The sequence below is a fragment of the Rhineura floridana genome, chromosome 3, assembly GCF_030035675.1.
Source record: "Rhineura floridana isolate rRhiFlo1 chromosome 3, rRhiFlo1.hap2, whole genome shotgun sequence".
In the NCBI taxonomy this organism is placed as follows: Eukaryota; Metazoa; Chordata; class Lepidosauria; order Squamata; family Rhineuridae; genus Rhineura; species Rhineura floridana.
The window spans coordinates 55750607-55771627 of NC_084482.1; the positions used below are offsets into that span (position 1 = coordinate 55750607).

A 21021-nucleotide genomic window follows, 5' to 3' on the forward strand; every position below is an offset into this window, starting at 1 on the left:
AATCTTTACTTGGCATGTTGAAGTCACTGAATTTTCACAGCAACTTATTTTACAGTAAAAATACTGAGGTGGGATCAGCACTGAACTTTGGAATCAAGTGTTAAATACAAAAATGACTTTTAACAAGAAATTTACTTCCTCTCCATGACCACTAAAGGCGGAGCTGTTTCACTGACCACCACCACCTCCTTGCAAAAGCAGTCACATTGGCTGGTTTTAGCACAGACAAAGAGAAGAGTCAGCATACAGGAGATGGGGGAATATACAGTTTACAAGCCCCTACACTGGCACAGAGTGGAGGAGAGAGACCTGAGAGAACAGAATCCCTCCCCCTTGGGAAGGGCAATCAGCACCAACTCTTTGTAGGGGCCTGCAGGCAGACACCAGCTCCCCTACCCATCTTGGCTTCTGCAGCCCCAACACTAGGCTCTAGCTGCAACAGGAAGCAAGACATTTACAGCTCTAGACACATTTCTATTTTATTACTGCCAAGGTGAAAAAGCCACCTTGACCCAACAGGCAACCAGTAAAATTTTCCCAAAAATAACTCAGTACAAAACAGATCTGTTTCAGGATTTAAAAAAAAAGAAAGAAACCTTTACATGAGTTTAAAACCTATTCCAAAACATAAAGTAAAACAAATTCCATTCTTGATATTAGTAGGCGCCGCCATCCACCCTTCCCCTCCCACTGGGGAGCATGGAATGAGATGTCTGCAGTCCTTCCCATGCACAAGATGCACCAACAGCTTTAACTGGTGTCCATCTAGGAAGAAAGAAAAAACACAGTTAGGTGGCTGCCACCAGCTGAGCACCAAAGCTGCAATCCAAAACACACTTGGGAGCAAGTCCCACTGAACGCAGTGCAGCTTACGTTTAACTAGACATGTAGTGGATTGCAGCCTTAGGCAGGAAGTTTACATAGTTAGCCAGAGTCACTTCCCCCAACAGTAGTGTCTAACCTAAACCAAGTAAACACTGTTTAACCATTATATTAAAAAAAGCTTGTCACAATTTTTTTGTTTTGGTTTCTCCATTTATTTATTTATGTTAGTGTATACAGGCACAGTTCTTTAACACAGAAAAGGACTTGAAATGTTTTATTTCACACATTCACATATGAATCTTCAAACCTAACTCAGGGATAGCTAACCTACACCCCAGATCCGGCCTGGAAAACCACACACAAAGTGACCTAACAGAAGTTAAATTTTTTCATCTCAATCTTGGTGCTGAGATCAAGAGATAAAATCCTCTGCCTGCTCTCTAATGAAGGATTTTTAATCCCCTGATCTCAGTCTTACAACACTGAGATCAGGAGATAAATCCCTCTACCAGCCTTTTAGAAAGCAAAACGCAGCATTTTCCCCTATTCCAGCATGTCTGTGCACACATCCTGAAAAGGTAAAAGGAAAAGGAGTAATTTACTCCTGAGTAAATTGTGTATGTGTGTGTTCGTTGTTGTATGTATTATGACTGCACACATGTGCATATACTTTGGGCTGTGCCCACATCTAACTTGTGAGTCTTGGAAGGGTTACTGACCATCAATGTGGCCCTCAGGTCAAGAACGTTTAACTCCACCTGGTCTACCTGAACTACTCCAAATTTGAACTTGTTTCACTGAAATTAGGGCATGTATGTTATGTAGAGATAGCTTGGAGAATACATCACCTCAATTAAGTGTTCTATGACTTCATCAGAAAAAGTTTCTGAAAAAGGACATAGCTCTCCCCTATGCATGAGTATGCATAGGTACTTGTAGGATCGAAGCTGTCGCTAGAAGCAAAGCCTAAAACAGCGTTTTAAACAATGGTTTGATTAGCATTTAATACAAACTAATCTTTTATATTATTTTAAGGCTTCACCACTTTATAGCAATAGCAATTTGTTCTTGTTTCAAAAAGGTACTATTGAAATAGTACCAAACCTCATCTAATTCTTTTGTTAGTGACTATAGCATCTTATGCAGATGTTTAATAGGTTCCTATGGTAATAAATTCTATAATACTTTCTTACTAACAGCAGAAACAGAAAAGTCTTCACAAAAGGCTCCCCCAACCTAGTGCCCTCCAGATGCTTTCAACTACAACTCCCTTCAGCCCCAGTCAGCATTGCCAACAGTCAGGGTTGAGACTTGTAATTCAGCAACATCTAGATGGCACCAGGTTGGGGAAGGCTAGAAACATGGCACATACACACATTTCCACTCAAAACTGCATGCAGGTATAGATTAGCCATAGAAAGACTAAAATTTGCATCCAAATTGTATTTTGTACTCTGGAAACAGTTGACAGGATCAAAATTAATGGGCCATTACTGTTGATGAGCAAGCAACTTTAGAGCTTTGCATTTAGGTTTCAAGACTACAAACAAATAAGATTCCAGTTCCACGTAATGACTGGCGATGGTGGCAGAAGGATGGCAAGCGGCAAGGTTAACCCAGTCTGACTCCTTTACAGAGCAGGAGTTCTAATAGGGTTGGGCAGCATGCCTGTGAAGATGTCTAGGGCCTGGCAGTTGCTACAACGCTGTAGAACTTGATACACAACCACAGACCATGTTCTACCGAAGATACCAAAATCCAATGAATCACAAAATCCATCAGACTGAGTACCATTCAACTAGAATCATACTTTCCTACACTGTGAGAAGTGACTTCACAACAATGTGGCTAGTTCTTGTGTATGTAGGAGAAGGGGAACAGGTGGAAATCACTTGGAAACAAAACAAAAACCAACAGACTGCTCAGCTTCAAGGCTGACTGCTGGTGAACATCTCCTTCAAACGACTTATCTATGATGTACTTTCTTCTCACAAATGATTAGTGCTATGAATGTATACGAGATTCTGCCATCAGGCTCACCTCCCTTCCCCCCCACACCCCCCCAACAATTACTTACCCTGGCATTGTAAGCATCCAACTGTGCATCCAACTCTTCTGCAGAGAGCTGCTGTTTGGAACTCCTGCCAGCACCTCTACCTCTGCCCCTGTTACCACGGCTGCCTCGTCTGTTGCCACCGCCAAAGCCACCTGAACCACCGCGGTTTCTGGTCATGCCTCCTCTATTTACACTAAAGCAACAGATAGACTGAATTAGTAACCCACAAGGAGAAATTATAATCTACACCTTTTACAACAAATTTTGCAGACAGGCTAAGTATTACTCTATAAAATGACTAAGGTTTAAAAATCATGATTCATGTTTTAAAATGACCTATGTTGATGGGTTAGACTCGAGGAAGGGCCATCTATTATTTCAGCTCTGGAAATCAAAAATACAAGTGAACAGAGTCTGCACTAAAGTTTGAGACTTTCACATGGAACCCTTTCTAACTAACTTCAAACATCAAAGATACATCTCCTACCTCTGTATTGGTCTCCTCTGTGTATCTATCTGTGATGTAACCAGCTGGATATTCATGGGACGTCCTGGGAAAAACAAAAAAAGTGCTCATAGCAACCTTGTAAGCAAGTCCATAAAAGTTGCTAGCCTGCCAAAAAAATAAAACCTAGGCTGCTCACTCGCCAGCATGGAATTCCATGCACTTGCCCCACATGAAATTGTCACCTATGGCTATTAGATGAGTACTTTAACTTAAGACTGACTTATGATAAGAACCATGCCAGGCCTTCACCCACCCACTGAGTAAATACCTAGGTGAACATAAAATACCTACCATCCAAGGGAACTCCGTTGTACTGTTTCATAGCCTTCAGAGCATCTGCCTTTCTCTCAAAATGAACATCTGCTGTACCTAAACTACGCCCAGATCGGTCATAGTGCACTGCTGCCTTCTTCAATGTCCCAAACTCTGCAAAAAGCTCCTGAGAAGTGAGAAGGCAATATGAATATATCACATACCCTAGACAGAGTAAGAGACACTTGCAAAATAATGTTAGATGGGCCAAATGATAGAGGGCAGTAGACTCTTCTGCTCTCAATTTCATTTTTTAAAATTATTACAAGGTAGATCTCATCACCTAACTTTGTCTTGTTTTCTGGTTAAATTTACCTCAGGACGTAAGGAGAGATACAGTAGATTTATCATTCTGTATCCAAAAATAATCCTTCTGCACAAGTTACTGTGCAATATTCAACTAAGCCATACTCAGTAGACCTATTGCAATCAATGGACTTACATTCCTTGAGCACAATTAAAATCAGATTATCATTCAGAGTATGTGAATCAAGGTAAAGCTGGCACTGAAGATGAAATGTTTAGCTTTTGCAAACTGTCCATAGAATTCACAAAATAATTTAAGCATCATCTCTGGGTTAGGATTTGTTCCAGAGCCAGGAAGCAGCCAGCATACAACCTGCAGTTTCTCTAATAAGATGTGTTACCTCATTTGAGTCACATAACATACAAGTGCTTTTAGGTCTATGCTATTTCAAGAGCAGGCTAACAAAAGACTGAATATCGTCAGTCACCTCTGATAGGCATCTATTTTAGTCTGAAACTGAGCAACAACAAAGTCTGACCCACATTTATTTTATTATTACATTTATACCCCATCTTTACTCCAAGGGCCTTAAAATGGCATCCATTGTTCTCCCCCTCCCCCTTTTATCATCACATCAACATATGAGGCAGAGGTTTGGATGAGATACAGTGACAGGCCCAAAATCACCCAAGTATGTTTCTTGGCTCATTAGGGATTTGAACGCTGGTCTTCCAGGTCCTAGTACAACACATCAAGCACTATACCACATCTCAGCTCAGTAGGGTTTTCCTTCCTACAAAATGTTGCACTACTTCAAATATGAAATAAACTACAAAAACATTCAAGAAAAAAATCCTATGCTTCGACCCCCAAGATTCCTATAAAGCAAAAATCAGTTTTACACCAATAACTGAGATAACAAGAGAGAAAAATGTGAAAGAAGAATATACAGCCATGGGGAATGTGGCTAAAACAAATTGAGATAAAATAGTTTTTCTTTCTTTTTTAGGCCAATCTTAGTCAGGTTCTCTATCAAGCAAGAATTTCAAGAAGAATATTTATTTTCCCAAGCCAGTATGAAGATCAATAACGGGGCCCTACACAACTTCTATTTTGCAAATGCTTATTTATATACTCAGACAGGAATACCCAAAAATGTTAACTCAGTTCGAGACCATCCATCACTCCATAACTGTTCTTTTCTAGATATCTTCTCTTAAAAAAAATAGGATAATCTAGTAATGATCAGTAAATAGTTACTCTAATACACAAAATAAATTTGGAACAACTACTGGAGATTACTACATTACCAAAATGAAAAACGGCTCAACAAACTATCTGATCAGCTACAACTATCCACTATCACAGCTTCCTCATATTACAGACAAAAGGATAAGCTAACCTGTATATCTGCATCCGACACTCCAAAATCCAAATTAGAAACAAGGAGTTTTCCACCTGTCTCCACACCAGCCCCAGCACCAAAACCACTATCGAACAGATCATGTTGCCACTTTTCGGGAAGTTGCTTTGGCTGTAAAGAAAAAGACATGTAATCAGTACAACGCAGCGTCCCAAATAAAATGCGACCTACCTCCCCCTTGTTCTGTATTTCTGGTAATTTGGGAGGAATCTCTCTGCAGTTTTTTCTTTGGTCCCCATAAACACACATCCCAGACCAGCTCTACGCACACCAGGAACCCGAACCTCCTTCACCTACTCCCGCAAACTCGCACCGAGACAGTATCTTTACAAGGTGGAGATTTCATTCGATGCTGATTAGGAAACCGGGCAGCTCCAAGACTTGTTATTTACACAAAACAGTTTAAAAAACAAAACAAAGAGCCCAATTCTATAAAAAAGACCCGCAAAAAAAACCCCAGAAATGGAACACCACCCTCATCCGTACTCCCAACAACATACCCGGCTATAGGGCGCAGGCCTGTTCCTGCCACCACCCCGGGACAGAGCGGCTCTGTTCCGGACAGGGCCTCCACCACCTGCCCGCCCAGCTCCACCTCGACCGGCCCCTCCACCTCGACCCGCTGCTCCTCTTCCACGGCCTCGGCCACCACCGGCTCGGCCACCTCCACCCCGCTGGCTCCGGTTCAGCTTGATAATATCATCCAAAGACATATCCATTTTGTCGCCCATGATGGCGGCTCCCTCCGGCTCCCGGGGCCTATACTTCCGGCCGCGCTACACCGGCGACCGGAAACGGATAAGGCGGAGAAAAGGAAAATCGAACAAGAAGAAAAAAAGAGCGCGCACGTGCAGGTTTGATTATGTGAAGGAAAGGAGTAGCTAGAGTTATCGCGCGAGGGTTTATGAGAGTTGGACCTGCAAGGAATCATGGGAAGACCATCAGGGGGCGGGACTTCCGGTACGGGGGAGTTCAGTTAGGGCGCGAAGGTTAGATCTACGATGGACGTGAGGGGAGGGGGATTGGGCGGCAGAGAGCGGTGGGCAGAGCGTAGCTCTCTCTGTGGGGAAGGTGTTTGTAGGGCGGGGGGAGATCATCTGTCCTATGATTTCCTCCGTTTGATTTGGGAGGAGGTTCCTTATTAGCCGCTCTCCTTCCCCCTGTGTTTTCAAATGGCTTCCTTACTACCCATTACGCCTAGAATGCTTCACCAGAACTTCTAAGTAGTGCTGCCTCTCCCTGCTTTTCCTTTAAGCCCCCCTCGCTTCTGTGAACTCGACTTTCGTCTTCACCCCAACTGAAACGAAACTTAAACTTGTGTAATGCAGTTCCTCGCATTCATATCGTGCTGCTCTCTTTTCCTTTTTGTCTCCCCGTTGTCTTTCCTACTGTTGAAAGTTAGATTGTAATCTGTATAAAGTGATCCAAAAATAACAGTATTGTAATATTTTTAGTTATACCAAAGATAGTGTCCCAAAACTTCTTCAGGTTGGATGTTAGGGGAAAGGGAAGGGGGACAAAAATACATATATTTTGGGGCATAATTAACCATTCCTGCCCTGCTATATGTATTTAAGTTTAAGAGAAAGTGAAGGAAATAAACATGTAGTCATATTAACTATGCTGGAGATTAATATCTGGTCTGTCATTTATTTTTCCAACCTGCTTTACAAGGGAATCAAAATCAAGTGTTACAGTTATTTATTTTATTTATTATTTCAACAGTAAGGCTAAAAAATATGATTGATGGGAAACCCAGAGTTGGGAATCCTGTGTTTGTCACTGAACATACTTTATAACCTTTACTATCACGCACCCAAGAGACTTCCTTGTCAGCATAACTGATAGATGTTATCTTTTCAAAGGCTGAGCAGCTATTGCTGTTACATTGCAGTAGGTTATTAGATATGGCTTTTGCACCTAGTTTTTTCTTGCCTAATTAGGTTAAAATAACTCCTTTTCCACACTGTTTTAAGACAATCTACAAGTTGGGGCTGTCCCATCATGCTCAGCACAATATCATTTTCTCTTTCCCTAGTCATTTTGTTTGTTTGTTTTATATCCAGCCTCAAAAAGAGTGATAGTGAACTCTGAGGCTTGCTTCCTTATTTGATGTTCTAAAATGCCCTAGTAAAGATACTACTGCTACTTTTGGACAAGCATGGCTACCTGGATTTTTTGTGTGTTATAAAGTATTGACACCATATAAATAGTAATAGTGATTTAAATTTATGCAGCACCCACGTACTAGATTTAGTCAGCTGTACTGCTGCCCCAAAACCCTATGTGTAATAGACTTCTGTCCTAATTTGGGACTTTGATATAGGGAGACTGCAAGTAACATTTATGAAGCTGTCTGCATTACTATGCCAATATCAGTAATAGGTCAGCTTTCCCTAAATTGGAGTTTTAAGGATCTGATAGGTAGGATACTCACAAATTTTCCTAGGCACCCCTCTCAACTGGCCAAATGTTCTTACCTTGTTCCCCATGTGTAAATTAGCTGTACTAACTATAGTCTTCCTCATAGTGTGACGTAGCCAAGAGATTTAAGAGAAATGGTGCAAAACCTCTTTAAGATCTTTAGAGAAATATGAAGAATATACAGTTCTGAAGAACATGGAATAAAGAAACTCAGGCCTAATAGAAAATGAAGCAATTGTGGAAGTATTTTAGTTATTATTATATTTGATATATAAAGGTCAACTTTTGCTGGGCATTATACTCTGAATAGAGAGTCTGACAAATAGGCAGAGTAACTGATCGTGGACTAGATTCCACTCTGGTAGCTACCATCATTGTACATAACAGCTAATGTCTGCATCTGTTAGAACTGCTTTTTAAGATGTTTATAAAGCTTTTAAAAATGTTTTGTTTTAATATATTTTAAAGTGTTTTTAATATGTTTTAGAGTTTTTTTTGTGTTTTTGTTTGCGCCCTGGGCTCCTACTGGGAGGAAGGGCAGGATATAATTTTTTTAAAAAATCATAAACTTTCTAAGTTGAAAGATCTGTAGAAGCAGAAAAGGTCCTACTCAAGCTTTTACTTATTCTTTCATCAGGTGCTATCTTTGTGTGTAGTCTGGATATAATGAAAGTAAAAATCAAGAGCTGGCATGGCGTTGCCTCCTGGCTCTGGGTTGCTAATGATGAGAACTGTGGCATTTGCCGAATGGCCTTCAATGGCTGCTGCCCAGACTGTGAGTATCGGGGCTCTCTGCCCTCTGGCATTCTCTTTAACCTGTGTGTGCTCTCTTCTCCCAGCTTTACTCTAATGAGGTCTGTTTTGCAGGTAAAGTGCCAGGAGATGACTGTCCCCTGGTGTGGGGTCAGTGTTCGCACTGTTTCCACATGCATTGCATTCTCAAGTGGCTTAACTCCCAGCAAGTCCAGCAGCACTGTCCAATGTGCCGACAGGAGTGGAAGTTCAAAGAGTGATCATGGCAAGATTTCTTCCTCCCCTTGCAACCGTTGGATTTTATGGACTACTGATAAAGCTTTCTAGGGATTTATTACCCTCCCCCAAGCTTGGAGAACTTGCTTGTTTATACAGTGTTGTATATACCTTCTGCCTTCCCAGAGCTGCTGAAGCAAGGGAAAGATGTAGGGGGGCACAGCTACCGCATGTAATATGTTCTCAACAACCTCATCCTGTATACAATTCTTGCCTCTGTTTGCTGTACTATACCAGCTGTGGTTGCAAGGTCTCTACAGTGTATAGAGCAGCCTTTCCCAACCTGTGTGCCTCCAGATGTTGTTGGACCACAATTCCCATCTTTCCTGACCATTGGCAATGCTGGCTGAGGCTGATGGGAGTTGTGGTCCAACAACATCTGGAGGCACACTGGTTGGGAAAGGCAGGTATAGAGTATAGGACTATTTTGGTGAAGACTCGAATATTGAGCAGGTAAATGCCATAATGGACTTTGGAAATTTTACAGCACTTGGGCCCTCTTTAGTAATACTTGGTTGTGCTTCTTGGTGATATGCATGAAGTCTGATTTCAGGGAGTTGCCTCTCTCAGCTCTGCTGGAAGTTGAGAGAGTGAGGCATGAAGCATCTAAACCTCTTTCCTGTTATGAATTATGCTTATTTGTAACCTTGTGTCCTATCACTATGTAGTTGAACTAGCATGTAACCTTTAGATCTCATCCTCAATCTGTTTGATCCAGTTTTGTAGTCCCACTATTGTCAGTGGAATTTTGCTCCATGATCTAAGGTTTTGAGTGTAAATAGTGTTAGAGATTGGGCGGGGGAGAGGCTACACACTTGGCCTGCAGTACAATAATATGTTTGTTCCCCAAAGGCTGTAATATCATATCTCTCTTGTTGCCAAATGCTTGCCCACAGTGTAAATGAGTTACCATTTGTACATGGGGTGGTTTCGGTAAATTATGTGATTCATTCCTTTAATGCTCCTTGCCTCTTTCATCTGCTTTGGGATTCTTCAGGACTGGTCACAGCCAGGAGTAGTGCAATTTTCTTAACTGTGGCCAATGTTTTCTCTGGCTGCACCATGAGATCATAGCATGTGACCTGTGGGGGAGGGGGACGTCCTTGGTCTTTTTTAAACCATACCTAAAATTATTTTTAATGGAAAAAAGATTCCTGCACTAGCTTAGCTCTGTAGCCACACAGCCTACAGACCAGCTGTTTTTGATGCTTCATCCTGGCTGTGAGTGCCCAGTCCTTTCTGTTGTGTATGCCACCCCCTCCTGCAATGTGTAATTGGTGCCCCTTTATGGCACCTAAATGAGAAGGTGGTGTTAGTAAACAATTCCAATTTGACCTTTCCAACAGAGAGAATGACATTGTGCACTAAGTAAGTTTGCCCTTCTAAAGGGGGATTCTCCAGCAGAAGCAAAAAGGCTACCTTTCAGTACCCACAAAGCCTCCCCAGCTTTGAGAGATGTGGCTTTTTTGCAGCAAAGCATAGCGCAAGACTCTTGACAACTAGGAAATGCCACAGAATTTTTCTTAAGTTGAAACATGTTCTACTTCAGTGTTTTCCAAATAGATTTTTATACCAGAAAAGGTTATGAACTTGCCTGCTTTCAGCATAACTTGCCCCCTGTATTTCTTCATGAGTCACTGTTTTGTGTATTTCTCCTAAGGCTAGCACAAAGCTGTAACTTGTGCAAAAACATAGCAGGCAGCAGAATCCTCTGAGGGTGGTCAGTTCTACTGTGTGTGACTGGTGTGTGTGTGAGTGAGTGAGTGTATGTGTAAGTGATCCAATGCCACCCAATGCAGAGATGTAGAATTTCCTATTTCCAGCAGAAGCTGGAAGGAGACAATGTAAGAATAGAGATGCAATAGTCACATTCCTGTGTCATTGATTATTTAGGCCCATGGGACATTTATTTCTCATGACACTTGAATTTGATAAATTACTGTTTCATCTAATATACCTTTACTACAAAAGTGAGAGTTACAGGCTTCTTGCATCTAAAATATTTTACCTTGTTCTCTGTCTTCCAAGAGTTCTGCAATACCCAAATGGTACTGGAGATACAGAAACAGCTTAGTCCTATATTTCCTGAAGCAGGGATGGGGAATCTGGCCATCCAGATGTTTTGACTCAGCCCCAGCTAGTGTGGCCAATGATCAGAGTTATGGTCAGAATCATCTGGAGGACAGGGTTCCCTATCTCTGTCCTAAAGTAATGTATTTCTCATGTGCTGTTTTGTTTCAGGAAAGTCTTGGTAACTTGAAATTTGCCCTTTTGTGCTTGGCAGAACCAGCACACCAACTGAGAGGCTGAGTGCTGTTCATGCTTTCATTTCAAACTGCAGATCAGTGTAGAAAATGTTGGCATGTGCCAGTGTCACTCTAACTCAAGGCACCAGGATCAAATAAGGTGCCCTGCTTCATCAGGGATTGTGGCTTCTCTTTGGAGTTTGTTACCTAGCCAATTATGTCAGCACATTCAGTCTCTAGAGCAGGAGTAGCCAATGTTCTCTCTAGATCACTGTTCTTTAACCTTGGGTCCCCAGATATTGTTGACCTACAACTCCCATCAACCATTGGCTAAGTTGGCTGGGGTTGATGGGAGTTGGAGTCCAACATCCAGGGGCCCAAGGCTGAAGAACAGTGATCTAGATGTTTGTGAACTCCGTGAATGCCAATTGTTGTGTCCTGTGGTCAGGGATTAGGGGAATTGTACTCTTAACCTAAATAGGTAGAGGATGTTGCACAGCATCATAAAGCCCATACAATAATTAAAATATTTAATATGTGAATCCCAAACAATCCTAAATTTAAGTTCTGAAGAAAAATGTCTTCAGTTTATGTCTAAATATCGACAATGTGGGTAAAGATACACTTCCCCACAGAGAAGAGTTCCACAATTGGGGCACTGCCACAAAGAAGGCCCTGTCTTGTCACTGCCCCATGGACAATACTTATTTATGGCACCACCAGCAGAGCTTTCCCTCCAAATCTTAAAGCAGAGGGTGGTCCATGTTGAGGGAGGTGATATCTTTAAATACCAGGGCTTCAAGCCATTTAGGGCTTTGAACACCAATACCAACACCTTGAATTGGGCCTGCAGCTTACAGACAACTACTGCAATGTTTTCAGGACTGGTGACGCATGGTCTTGTTGTACTGCTCCACTTAACAGCCTGGCAACTGCATTAGTACTCTGCATGATTTGAACATGACCATGGTTTTGGCAGGCAATTGCTTCTCAATTGGCAAAAGGAAATAACTGAGTTTGTTCCATTCTACACTTGCTTTGAGAAACCTTGAGTGAGCAGTGATGGTTCTATATGAAAATTCAACACAACTCTCCCCCAGCCCTTCAATGTTAGCACCACATTTAGATAAATGGGAAGGATCATGCCTCTAGCACAGCCTTTCCCAACCAGTGTGCCTCCAGATGTTGTTGGACCACAATTCCCATCTTTCCTGACCATTGGCAATACTGGCTGAGGCTGATGGGAGTTGTGGTCCAACAACATCTGGAGGCACACTGGTTGGGAAAGGCTGCATTTTCATGCTCTCTGAACGTCAATACAGAAATCTGTGCTTAATCATTCTTGAATCATTTCTAGTGTTTTCTGTATTACCAGGACTGCAAGAGCACCAAAATTGGGGGAACTGCCATATTTGTGTCTTAAACCTAAAGACACTCGTGAGAATTACAAGTAGCTTCCTCCTTTGAGAAAGGTTTATATGCAGCCACTAAGGCTGTGGTTTCAAGCGGAAGTGTCCCAGTTCCTTTTCCCAGCATGGGTTAAAGTGACTGAGCAATGGTTGGTTTTCAGTTGGAAAAGAACAGGGCAAAGGGCTAAGAAAACTGTCTTGCCCTATACTAGTCTTCCCTTAAACTGCAACCTCATCAGGCACTTTATGTATATAGCTTAAAATCTCCGGGAAAAGTAACAGCAAACCTAACTGACAGTTGCAATCAAGTATGCGTAGGAATGCAACCCTAGGATCCAATACTACGTTATTTATTTATTTATTTAATTAAGCTTATATACCGCCCGACTAGCAACAGCTCTCTGGGCGGTGAACATTAAAAATACAATAAAAATTACACAAAACTGTACACAAAACTGTACAGTCTAAAATCAAAATATAATAATTTACAATTAACAGGAATTAAAATGTCTCAGAGAAGAGAAAGGTTTTAACCTGGCGCCGAAAAGATGATAGTGTCGGCGCCAGGCGCACCTCCTCGGGAAGACCATTCCATAGTTCGGGGGCCACCACTGAGAAGGCCCTAGATCTTGTCACCACTCTCCGGGCTTCCCTATGAGTCGGAACCCAGAGGAGGGCCTTCGTAGTAGACCGTAGTGTACGGGCCGGTTCATATCGGGAGAGGCGTTCCGACAGATATCGTGGTCCCACGCCGTATAAGGCTTTATAGGTAAGTACCAACACTTTGAATCTGGCCCGGAAGCATATTGGAAGCCAGTGCAAACGGGCTAGCACAGGTGTTATATGCTCAGACCGCTTAGTTCTTGTTAGCAGTCTGGCTGCCACATTTTGCACTAGCTGTAGCTTCCGAATCGTCTTCAAAGGTAGCCCTACGTAAAGTGCATTGCAGTAGTCCAGACGTGAGGTTACCATAGCATGTACCACTGATGAGAGGTCCTCCTTACTCAGATAGGGACGTAGCTGGGCTACCAACCGAAGTTGGTAGAAAGCATTCCGGGCCACCGAGGCTACATGAGCCTCAAGTGTGAGGGAAGAGTCTAAGATGACTCCCAGACTACGCACCTGTTCCTTTAGGGGGAGTGTAACCCCATCCAGGACAGGGTATATATCCACCATCCGATCAGAGAAACCATCCACCAACAGCATCTCAGTCTTGTCAGGATTGAGTCTCAGTTTGTTAGTTCTCATCCAGTCCATTGTCGCAGCCAGGCAACGGTTCAGCACGTCGACTGCCTCACCTGAAGAAGATGTAAAGGAGAAGTAGAGCTGCGTGTCATCAGCATACTGATGACAACGCACTCCAAAACTCCTGATGACCGCCCCCAGCAGCTTCATATAAATGTTAAAAAGCATGGGAGACAGAACTGAACCCTGCGGGACCCCACATTGGAGAACCCACGGTGTCGAGCAATGTTCCCCAAGCACTATCTTCTGGAGACGACCCGCTAAGTAGGAGCGGAACCACTGCCAAGCAGTGCCTCCAACTCCCAATTCCGCAAGCCTCTCCAGAAGGATACCATGGTCAATGGTATCAAAAGCCGCTGAGAGGTCAAGGAGAATCAACAGAGTTACACTCCCTCTGTCTCTCTCCCGACATAGGTCATCAAACAGGGCGACCAAGGCAGTCTCAGTGCCAAAACCAGGCCTGAACCCCGATTGAAATGGATCTAGATAATTGGTTTCATCCAATAGCGCCTGGAGCTGGTCAGCAACCACACGTTCCAGGATCTTGCCCAGGAACGGAACATTGGCTACTGGTCTGTAGCTGCTGACATCCTCTGGGTCCAAGGAAGGTTTTTTCAGGAGTGGTCTCACTGCCGCCTCTTTCAGACAGCCAGGGACCACTGCCTCTCGTAAAGAGGCATTAATCACTTCCTTGGCCCAGCCAACTGTTCCTTCCTTGCTAGTTTTAATTAGCCAAGAGGGGCAAGGATCCAGTACCAAAGTGGTCGCACGAACCTGTCCAAGCACCTTGTCCACGTCCTCGAGCTGAACCAACTGAAACTCATCCAACAAAACATGACAAGACTGTGCTCTGGACACCTCAGTAGGATTAACTGCTATTAAATAGGAGTCTAAGTCCCGGCGAATGCATGAGATCTTATGCTGGAAGTGTTCAGCAAATTTATTACATCGATATTAATAGATATTCTATTGAAATCAATTGTACTTCCACCAATACAAGTCTGTTTGGACCAAGGCATTGCTCAAGTGAGCTGATACTATATCGCTGGGCACAAATGAAATGGAAATGGACTGCCTTCAAGTCGATTCTGACTTATGACGACCCTATGAATAGGGTTTTCATAGTAAGTGGTATTCAGAGGGGATTTACCATTGCCTTCCTCAAGCTGAGAGGCAGTGACTGGCCCAAGGTCACCCAGTGAGCTTCATGGCTGTGTGGGGATTCGAACCCTGGTCTCCCAGGTCATAGTCCAACACTCTAACCACTACACCACACTGGCTCTCATGCTGCACTATAAAATAATATGAGTCAGAAGCCTCCCTTAAAGTGAGCTGGTACCTGCCTCCACAAATGAAAAAATGCCACAAGAGGGCATCAGAAAACATGACACATTTTATTCAGCATATGGTATAAAAATCATGTTGATTTTCTATGACAAAGAAATGTGTTTGATAGGCCCTTCAGGGGGAAAAAACTTTTAATAAGCTTTTTATTAGAAATTTGACAAGTGATCAGGACTCTGCTGTAGCTGTGGAGCTGCAGGTCAACAAATTCAATAAACCCCAAGTTAAAACATATTAAGCACTGTCTGGTTCAGCAAGGACAGCTCCCTAGACTAGAAAAGAAAACGGGGACTAGAATCAAGAGAAGGAAGTGGAAAAGAACACCCAATCCTGAAAACATGGGTTACAGGAAACAGATTCGGAAATGCACTCCTCCCCCACTCCATCACCTCTTTTTTCCTAGAATAGATGCCCTGCTGGTATGTGTGGATAAGTGTGGAAAGATTTTGCTGTTGTTTTACTCTGTTTATGAGGAGGAAGGGGGTGCTTAAAATATACTAAAGGGTAAAGTTTTTCATTTAAATTATATTCAATCAGTATTCATGGGGGGGACAGTTTATGGCTTATGTATGCAGGAGTAGCAGCAGCTTAAGGACACCCCTAGTCACAGAGATAAAAACAAGAAAGAAAAAGAGTAAGGCAGGGGAATCTAAGAAAAAAGGCTTTTCAATAATACCTCACTACAGTAAACTAACCATTATATTCTGTAGTCACAAAACTGAACAGCAGGGCTATCCTAAGTCCCTCAAAAGCAGATTCCCTCTCCCCACTCCCATGGAGGGATGGAGGGGTCTTCTGTGGCTACCCCATCCAAGGCAATTCTGCCTTCTGTGGCACCCCAAGACAGAAAGACCGCGGTAACTGTGAACTTCCTTGCCGAGAGAGACAGCACTTGTGCTGCTTCTCCCCCTTCAGTTTCGCTTTGCCTCCCCTCGTCTTCCTCACTACCCCAGAGCAAACTCCAAGCCCGGCATCGCCCTAGTTTGACATGGTTGCCCAAACTGGAAGATGCGTCCTCGGCTGGCTGCTCCCTGTTGGAACAAAAAGGCGAGGCAGGGAGCGGGACTACCCAGAGCTCCTCCATTCTCGACCCCCAACTTGCGAGGTGAGGCTCAAGAGGCAGTCTAAAGAGAAAGGGCCAAGGGGATGGCCGTCGCTCAGCGGCACGGCATCCGCTTTGCATGCAGGAGGTCCCAGGTTCAATCCCTGGCATCTCCCCGTAGGGCTTAAACTCCTGCCTGAAACCCCGGCGAGCCGCTACACCTAGACATTCAGTACCGAGTCAGATGGACCCGACGGGCTGACTCGGTATAAGGCATCTTCCTACCTTCTTAAGGTGGCTCCGCTAGGAAGGCTCAGGGCAGGGACTGCAATCCTAAGGAGCACCTGGGCCAGAAGGACTGACTTCTGAGGATGGTCCGCTGAGCCGCCGCCGCCTCCTCCCCGACCGCCCTTCCCCGGGAGAGAGTGCCTCGCGTCTACCCGGCGGGTCTCCGGAGACACGCGCCGCTGCGCTCTCCCCCGCCCGCTCCGGGGTGCCAGGGGGCTCCGGGAGGAGGCTGAGCCGTCCCGCCCCCGCTCTTGCCTCGCCGATATAAGGAGCCGCCGATGGTGCCACCTGCCCAGCCCGAGCCCAAGAAGCCGTCGCCGACCACACCACACCATGCTGGGACCCCGGACTTTGGCGCTGCTCTTCCTCGCCCTGGCCGCGCTGCTCAGCCTGCCCGCCGAGGCGTGGTACAAGCAGACGGCCGGCCCCAGCTACTACTCGGTGGGGAGAGCCTCGGGGCTGCTGTCCGGCATCCGCCGCTCGCCCTACATCCGCCGCTCCGACGACGGCGACAGCAGCAGCAGCAGCAGCGCGGAGAGCGGCCCCGCCGCTGCCGTTGCCTCCTTCTTGATGTCCGAGTCGCGTCAAAGCCCCGGGGGTCTGCGCAATCTGGTAAGCCGCTAGAGGGCGCCCGGACGCGACAGGGCAACGCAAGCAGCGCCACCTGAGAGAGGGGAGGGCCCTGGCTAGAGAGGAGCTAGCTCAGGAGGGCAAGCCTGCTAGGGTTGGATGCAGGGGTGCAGGGTGCAGGCTCCAGAGTGGGTGGCCGGGCGAGGACTTAGAGCCTTTACTTTTTTGGGAGCAGGGTCCCAATGTCTCCAGCACCCTACAAGCCAATCAACATGAAAGGGGAATGTGTTGGCCGCTGAGAAGAATATACTAACATGCTTCCTTGTCCTTTCCTGCGGATTGGAGCCAATCATAATGAAAGGAGGTGAGCCAAACACAGAGACGACCCTTCTCAGTAGCTAACACTCTCCTCTTTCAAGCATATTAGTTCCTAGGCGTTATCAAGAATCTCATTCTCAACCCCACAACAAAAAAATGGGAAGGGGGTATGGCTGTGAGTAACATAAAGGGACCCTGCACTTCTGAATTGGCCACTACGCTATTGGTTGGATGAGTTATACAGTTATAGCGTACTTTAGCTACTCAATTTTAAATGCCCCGAAGCGGCGTCCAAAAGTAGTAACAGAAAATCAGCACTGGCATAGAAACGTTTTTAAAAACGATAAAAGCGTAGCTAATTATATATGCGGAGAGAGCGAGAATGAGCTTATTTGCTGCTGGTTAGCCAGAGGGGCCCTCTGAGCTAATTGAATCGAGTATGTAAAAATACTACCATGAGATCAAAGGGGTGGATATGAACGCGCCAGGGAGACGCGCAGCTCCATCCTGTGCATGTTGACGCGGAAGAAAGGCTCGCTGCGCTCCGTGGGGCTGATGCCCAAGTAAGTGGGCGTTAGGACTGCAGCGTGGTGGGGCCTGGGTGCGAGCGTGGTGCTGGCGGCCCCTCCCATACGCCCTTCCCGTCTCTCTTTCCTTTCCCCAGGCGGTGTGTGTGAAAGAAATAGCCCCGGAGCTTCAGAGCTGTCAGCTGCTGCCCGGCCTGCCCAGCGTCATCCAGTGCAAGGCCGATGTCACCGTCTCTCTGGACCCCGCTGACTGCACCAGCCCGTGAGCCCCGACGGGGCGGCCTTCCCTGTAGCCCGGCTTGGGCGAGCCGAGGGAGGCAGAGGCAGCCGGTGGGTTTCCCTAGCAAAAGCCACCGACAATTAGAGGGTTGGGAAGATGGTCCTCCCCCTCCCCCCGCATCTAATAATAAATGCGCTTTAAACCGCTCTTGTGTCCCCGTGTCTCGATAGTTGGTTCTACCGAATGCGATCCTGGGAATAGGTGGCACTGCTTTCTCCGCATCTAGAGCTGTTTTAAAACTGAACCACATGTTCGGGTGGCAGGTCAGGAGGAGAAGGACGGCAGAACATCTTAAAGCCCGTTGCCCTTGGACTTTGAGCCCGTGAGAAGTAGGCACTGACCCACAAAAGCTTTTGGCATCATATATATGGAGCAGGGTTGCCAGGTCCATGGCCTGAGACCTGTATCTTTAGGAGAAGAGAAAGCCAGCCAAGTGCAGGTGTTCTTGCAACACTGTAATGAGAAAAACCACAAGGTGGAATTCTCCCTTCCCCCTGCACAACCTTTAAAGATACAGAAGCACACATTTGGGAAGAATTTTTTTTTTAAATCCCACTTGTTCCCAGAAAGGTGTACCTCTTGGTAGGAAGGCAGGAGAGCCTGTCCCAGCCTGATACTGTTGCCTCTCATGCTCCAAGGAAGACACTCAAGTATAAAAGAAATACATACCTCTAGGTTGTGAGTGGGGCACCTGTAGCCCTCCAGATGTTTATTATTTATTTATTTATAAAAGTATTTATATATCGCCCTTTTACAAAACAGGGTAGTTACAGCAACATAAAAACATTTAAAAGCAATATAAAACAATCAGGATAACTGGCTACTCAAACCATATTAAACAGCTTGCATTGGCCTGTTAGCACAAAAAATTATTCAAGAGATGCCTGGAAGTCAAAAGCAAGGATGCCTGCCAAATCTTGGCTGGAAGATTGATCCAGAGCATGAGATCAGTGACACTAAATGCCCAACTTCTGGTTAAGGCCAGTCGGGCCTCCGTGACATAGGGGTACAGGGGATGGGACATGTTGCTGCTGGAAGACACTTCCCATCATCCATGATCATTGGCCATGCTGGCTGGGTCTCATGCGAATTGAAGTCCAGCAACACATAGAGGGCTGCAGGTTCTCCACTACTGCTCTAGGTAATCAGCAAGGTCATATCCAAAGCCAAGGAGGAGTAAACTTGCCTCAGTCCTAAGAGAGAGCTATGAAGATACAGGCACCAAGAAGATGGATAAAGTATATGAAATCTGCTCTGAGCACATCTGCCCTTGGTTCACCTTAGTCCTGATGGCAATGGGAGGACTTTGTTCTTCTCTCCTATTTGAATAGTTTTGGAATTACTTATCCAGGGATTCTGGCACTGCAAGTCAAGTCAGGAACTATTTTAAAATATGTTTTGAAAGATGTTTTGTTTTAATATATTTTGAAGTCTGTTTTTAAGATGTTTTAGAGTGTTTTTAGTGTTTTTGTTTGCCGCCCTAGGCTCCTACTGGGACGAAGGGCAGAATATAATAACAATAATAATAACAACAACAACAACAACTATTATTATTATTATTATTATTATTATTATAGAGGTTAAACCCACATTTGTCACAGAGTGTACACAATCATGGTTATCTTAACAATGTGCCCGTGAGATAGACATTTGCAAATGTGATTGTTGCATTCACAGGACAATTTCATGTTCTGTGTGGCAAACACAATTGCTGCACATTATACCAGTGTCTCCACAGCAAATGCATAGTGTGTGGAAAACATACTGATGTCTTTATACACCTGTGTACCCTAACTGAATCGCAGATTCTAAACATGAATGCAGTTATTTGAAACCCTTGAAAACCTGGCTATTCAGGCAGGCCTACAAGATCCCTGGGGTAGCCTAATTTTATTGGTTTTAGCTATGGGTGGGTTCGGTTTCGTTTTATATTGTAGTTTTGGGTTGTTATGTAGTTTGTATGTTGTATTTTACTTGATTTTGTACGCCGCCTAGAGTGGCCGCTTATGCGGCCAGATAGGCGGCCTAGAAATAAAATTTATTATTATTATTATTATTTAATAACATAGAAGTCCATCACCTATTTGTTGTGGATCCAATGTGCAATACACACATTGGTTGTATTTCCAGACAAAGTGGAGCTGCTCATCCCTTTACATTCTAAGATGTATGTTTACAAATAGGATGTATTTAAAGGGCCTTTAGGAGCTGAGATTCCAGATCTTCCATTTATCTGGCCAGTTCATCTTACCTGTAGTGCAGTTGCGACACACTGAATCCTCAGACTGCTGAGGAAATAGGTTAATGTAGCAATTCATAGTTTGTGAGAAGGTCTCCTTATCCCTATATTTCACACACGCACAAATGATGGAGCTTCAGGAATTAGAGGCGCATAAGGCAGATGTCATCATTTAATCATCTCATCTATGAAAATAAATGAACTAATTAGGGAGAGGGATGAGTTCCACAGCCTAGCATTAACTAATAGTGTCAAGCAGAACCAGTCACCTTTCCTCGGAGACAGCAGCAGCAGCAGCAGCTTAATTGCAAGTGACAGCACTTCTCAGAGAGTGGAATCCCCAAAGCAAGGAGGGGGAGACAAAGGAATGCCAGCAGCAGCACCCTGTTGCTCTTGACATACATTGGCATGTGGGGAGGGAGAATATATGGTATCCCCTATTGGGGGTGCTTGAATCACCAGAAAGATCTTCTAAGGAAAGACAGAAAGTGTGTGCGTGTGAGTGAGTGAGAGAGAGATTGCTTAAATACTATGTGGCATAGTGGTTAGAGTGTTGGATCAGAGTACAAATCCCCAGTCAGCCATGCAGCATATTGGGTGACCTTGGGCCACTCATTACCTCTTATCCTAACCCAGGGGTTCCCAAACTGTTGCCTGTGGACAGATGTGTCTATAGATTCCTGGTTGAA

The 21021-nt window shown here is 44.6% G+C and overlaps 3 protein-coding genes across 8 annotated transcripts; 2 read left to right on the plus strand and 1 right to left on the minus strand.

Annotated features, from left to right (window-relative positions):
• Nucleotides 1-461: 461 nt before the first annotated feature.
• ALYREF (Aly/REF export factor) lies at nt 462-6262 on the minus strand. The gene is made up of 6 exons (XM_061615916.1): nt 5872-6262; nt 5351-5482; nt 3681-3828; nt 3369-3432; nt 2903-3074; nt 462-765 (listed from the first exon to the last, which is right to left on the minus strand). Exons 1-6 carry the CDS (start codon nt 6100-6102, stop codon nt 751-753), a joined length of 762 nt encoding a protein of 253 aa, XP_061471900.1. The 5' UTR covers nt 6103-6262; the 3' UTR covers nt 462-750.
• ANAPC11 (anaphase promoting complex subunit 11) lies at nt 6231-11612 on the plus strand. 6 transcript variants are annotated; one of them, XM_061615924.1, is made up of 4 exons: nt 6431-6690; nt 7902-8032; nt 8433-8570; nt 8663-11612. In XM_061615924.1, exons 3-4 carry the CDS (start codon nt 8462-8464, stop codon nt 8806-8808), a joined length of 255 nt encoding a protein of 84 aa, XP_061471908.1. In that variant the 5' UTR covers nt 6431-6690; nt 7902-8032; nt 8433-8461; the 3' UTR covers nt 8809-11612. The 6 variants fall into 6 exon arrangements, with proteins under 6 accessions (XP_061471906.1, XP_061471905.1, XP_061471909.1 ...); XM_061615922.1 differs by lacking the exons at nt 6431-6690; nt 7902-8032 and adding an exon at nt 6231-6331; XM_061615921.1 differs by lacking the exons at nt 6431-6690; nt 7902-8032 and adding an exon at nt 6258-6360.
• A 4801-nt stretch (nt 11613-16413) lies between these two features.
• On the plus strand, nt 16414-18204 carry NPB (neuropeptide B). The gene is made up of 2 exons (XM_061621797.1): nt 16414-17010; nt 17951-18204. Exons 1-2 carry the CDS (start codon nt 16732-16734, stop codon nt 18077-18079), a joined length of 408 nt encoding a protein of 135 aa, XP_061477781.1. The 5' UTR covers nt 16414-16731; the 3' UTR covers nt 18080-18204.
• Nucleotides 18205-21021: the final 2817 nt, after the last annotated feature.

Excerpts from the sequence above, each read along its gene's own strand:
- ALYREF (XM_061615916.1), bottom strand. The coding sequence starts at position 6,102 with ATGGGCGACAAAATGGATATGTCTTTGGATGATATTATCAAGCTGAAC. Across the intron at positions 3,433-3,680 it reads CAACGGAGTTCCCTTGGATG|GACGTCCCATGAATATCCAG; the intron begins GTAGGTATTTTA and ends TGTTTTTCCCAG. Across the intron at positions 3,075-3,368 it reads CAGAGGAGACCAATACAGAG|TGTAAATAGAGGAGGCATGA; the intron begins GTAGGAGATGTA and ends CTGTTGCTTTAG.
- ANAPC11 (XM_061615921.1), top strand. The coding sequence starts at position 6,276 with ATGAGAGTTGGACCTGCAAGGAATCATGGGAAGACCATCAGGGGGCGG. Across the intron at positions 6,361-8,432 it reads AGTTCAGTTAGGGCGCGAAG|GTGCTATCTTTGTGTGTAGT; the intron begins GTTAGATCTACG and ends TTCTTTCATCAG. Across the intron at positions 8,571-8,662 it reads CAATGGCTGCTGCCCAGACT|GTAAAGTGCCAGGAGATGAC; the intron begins GTGAGTATCGGG and ends TCTGTTTTGCAG.
- NPB (XM_061621797.1), top strand. The coding sequence starts at position 16,732 with ATGCTGGGACCCCGGACTTTGGCGCTGCTCTTCCTCGCCCTGGCCGCG. Across the intron at positions 17,011-17,950 it reads CCGGGGGTCTGCGCAATCTG|GCGGTGTGTGTGAAAGAAAT; the intron begins GTAAGCCGCTAG and ends TCCTTTCCCCAG.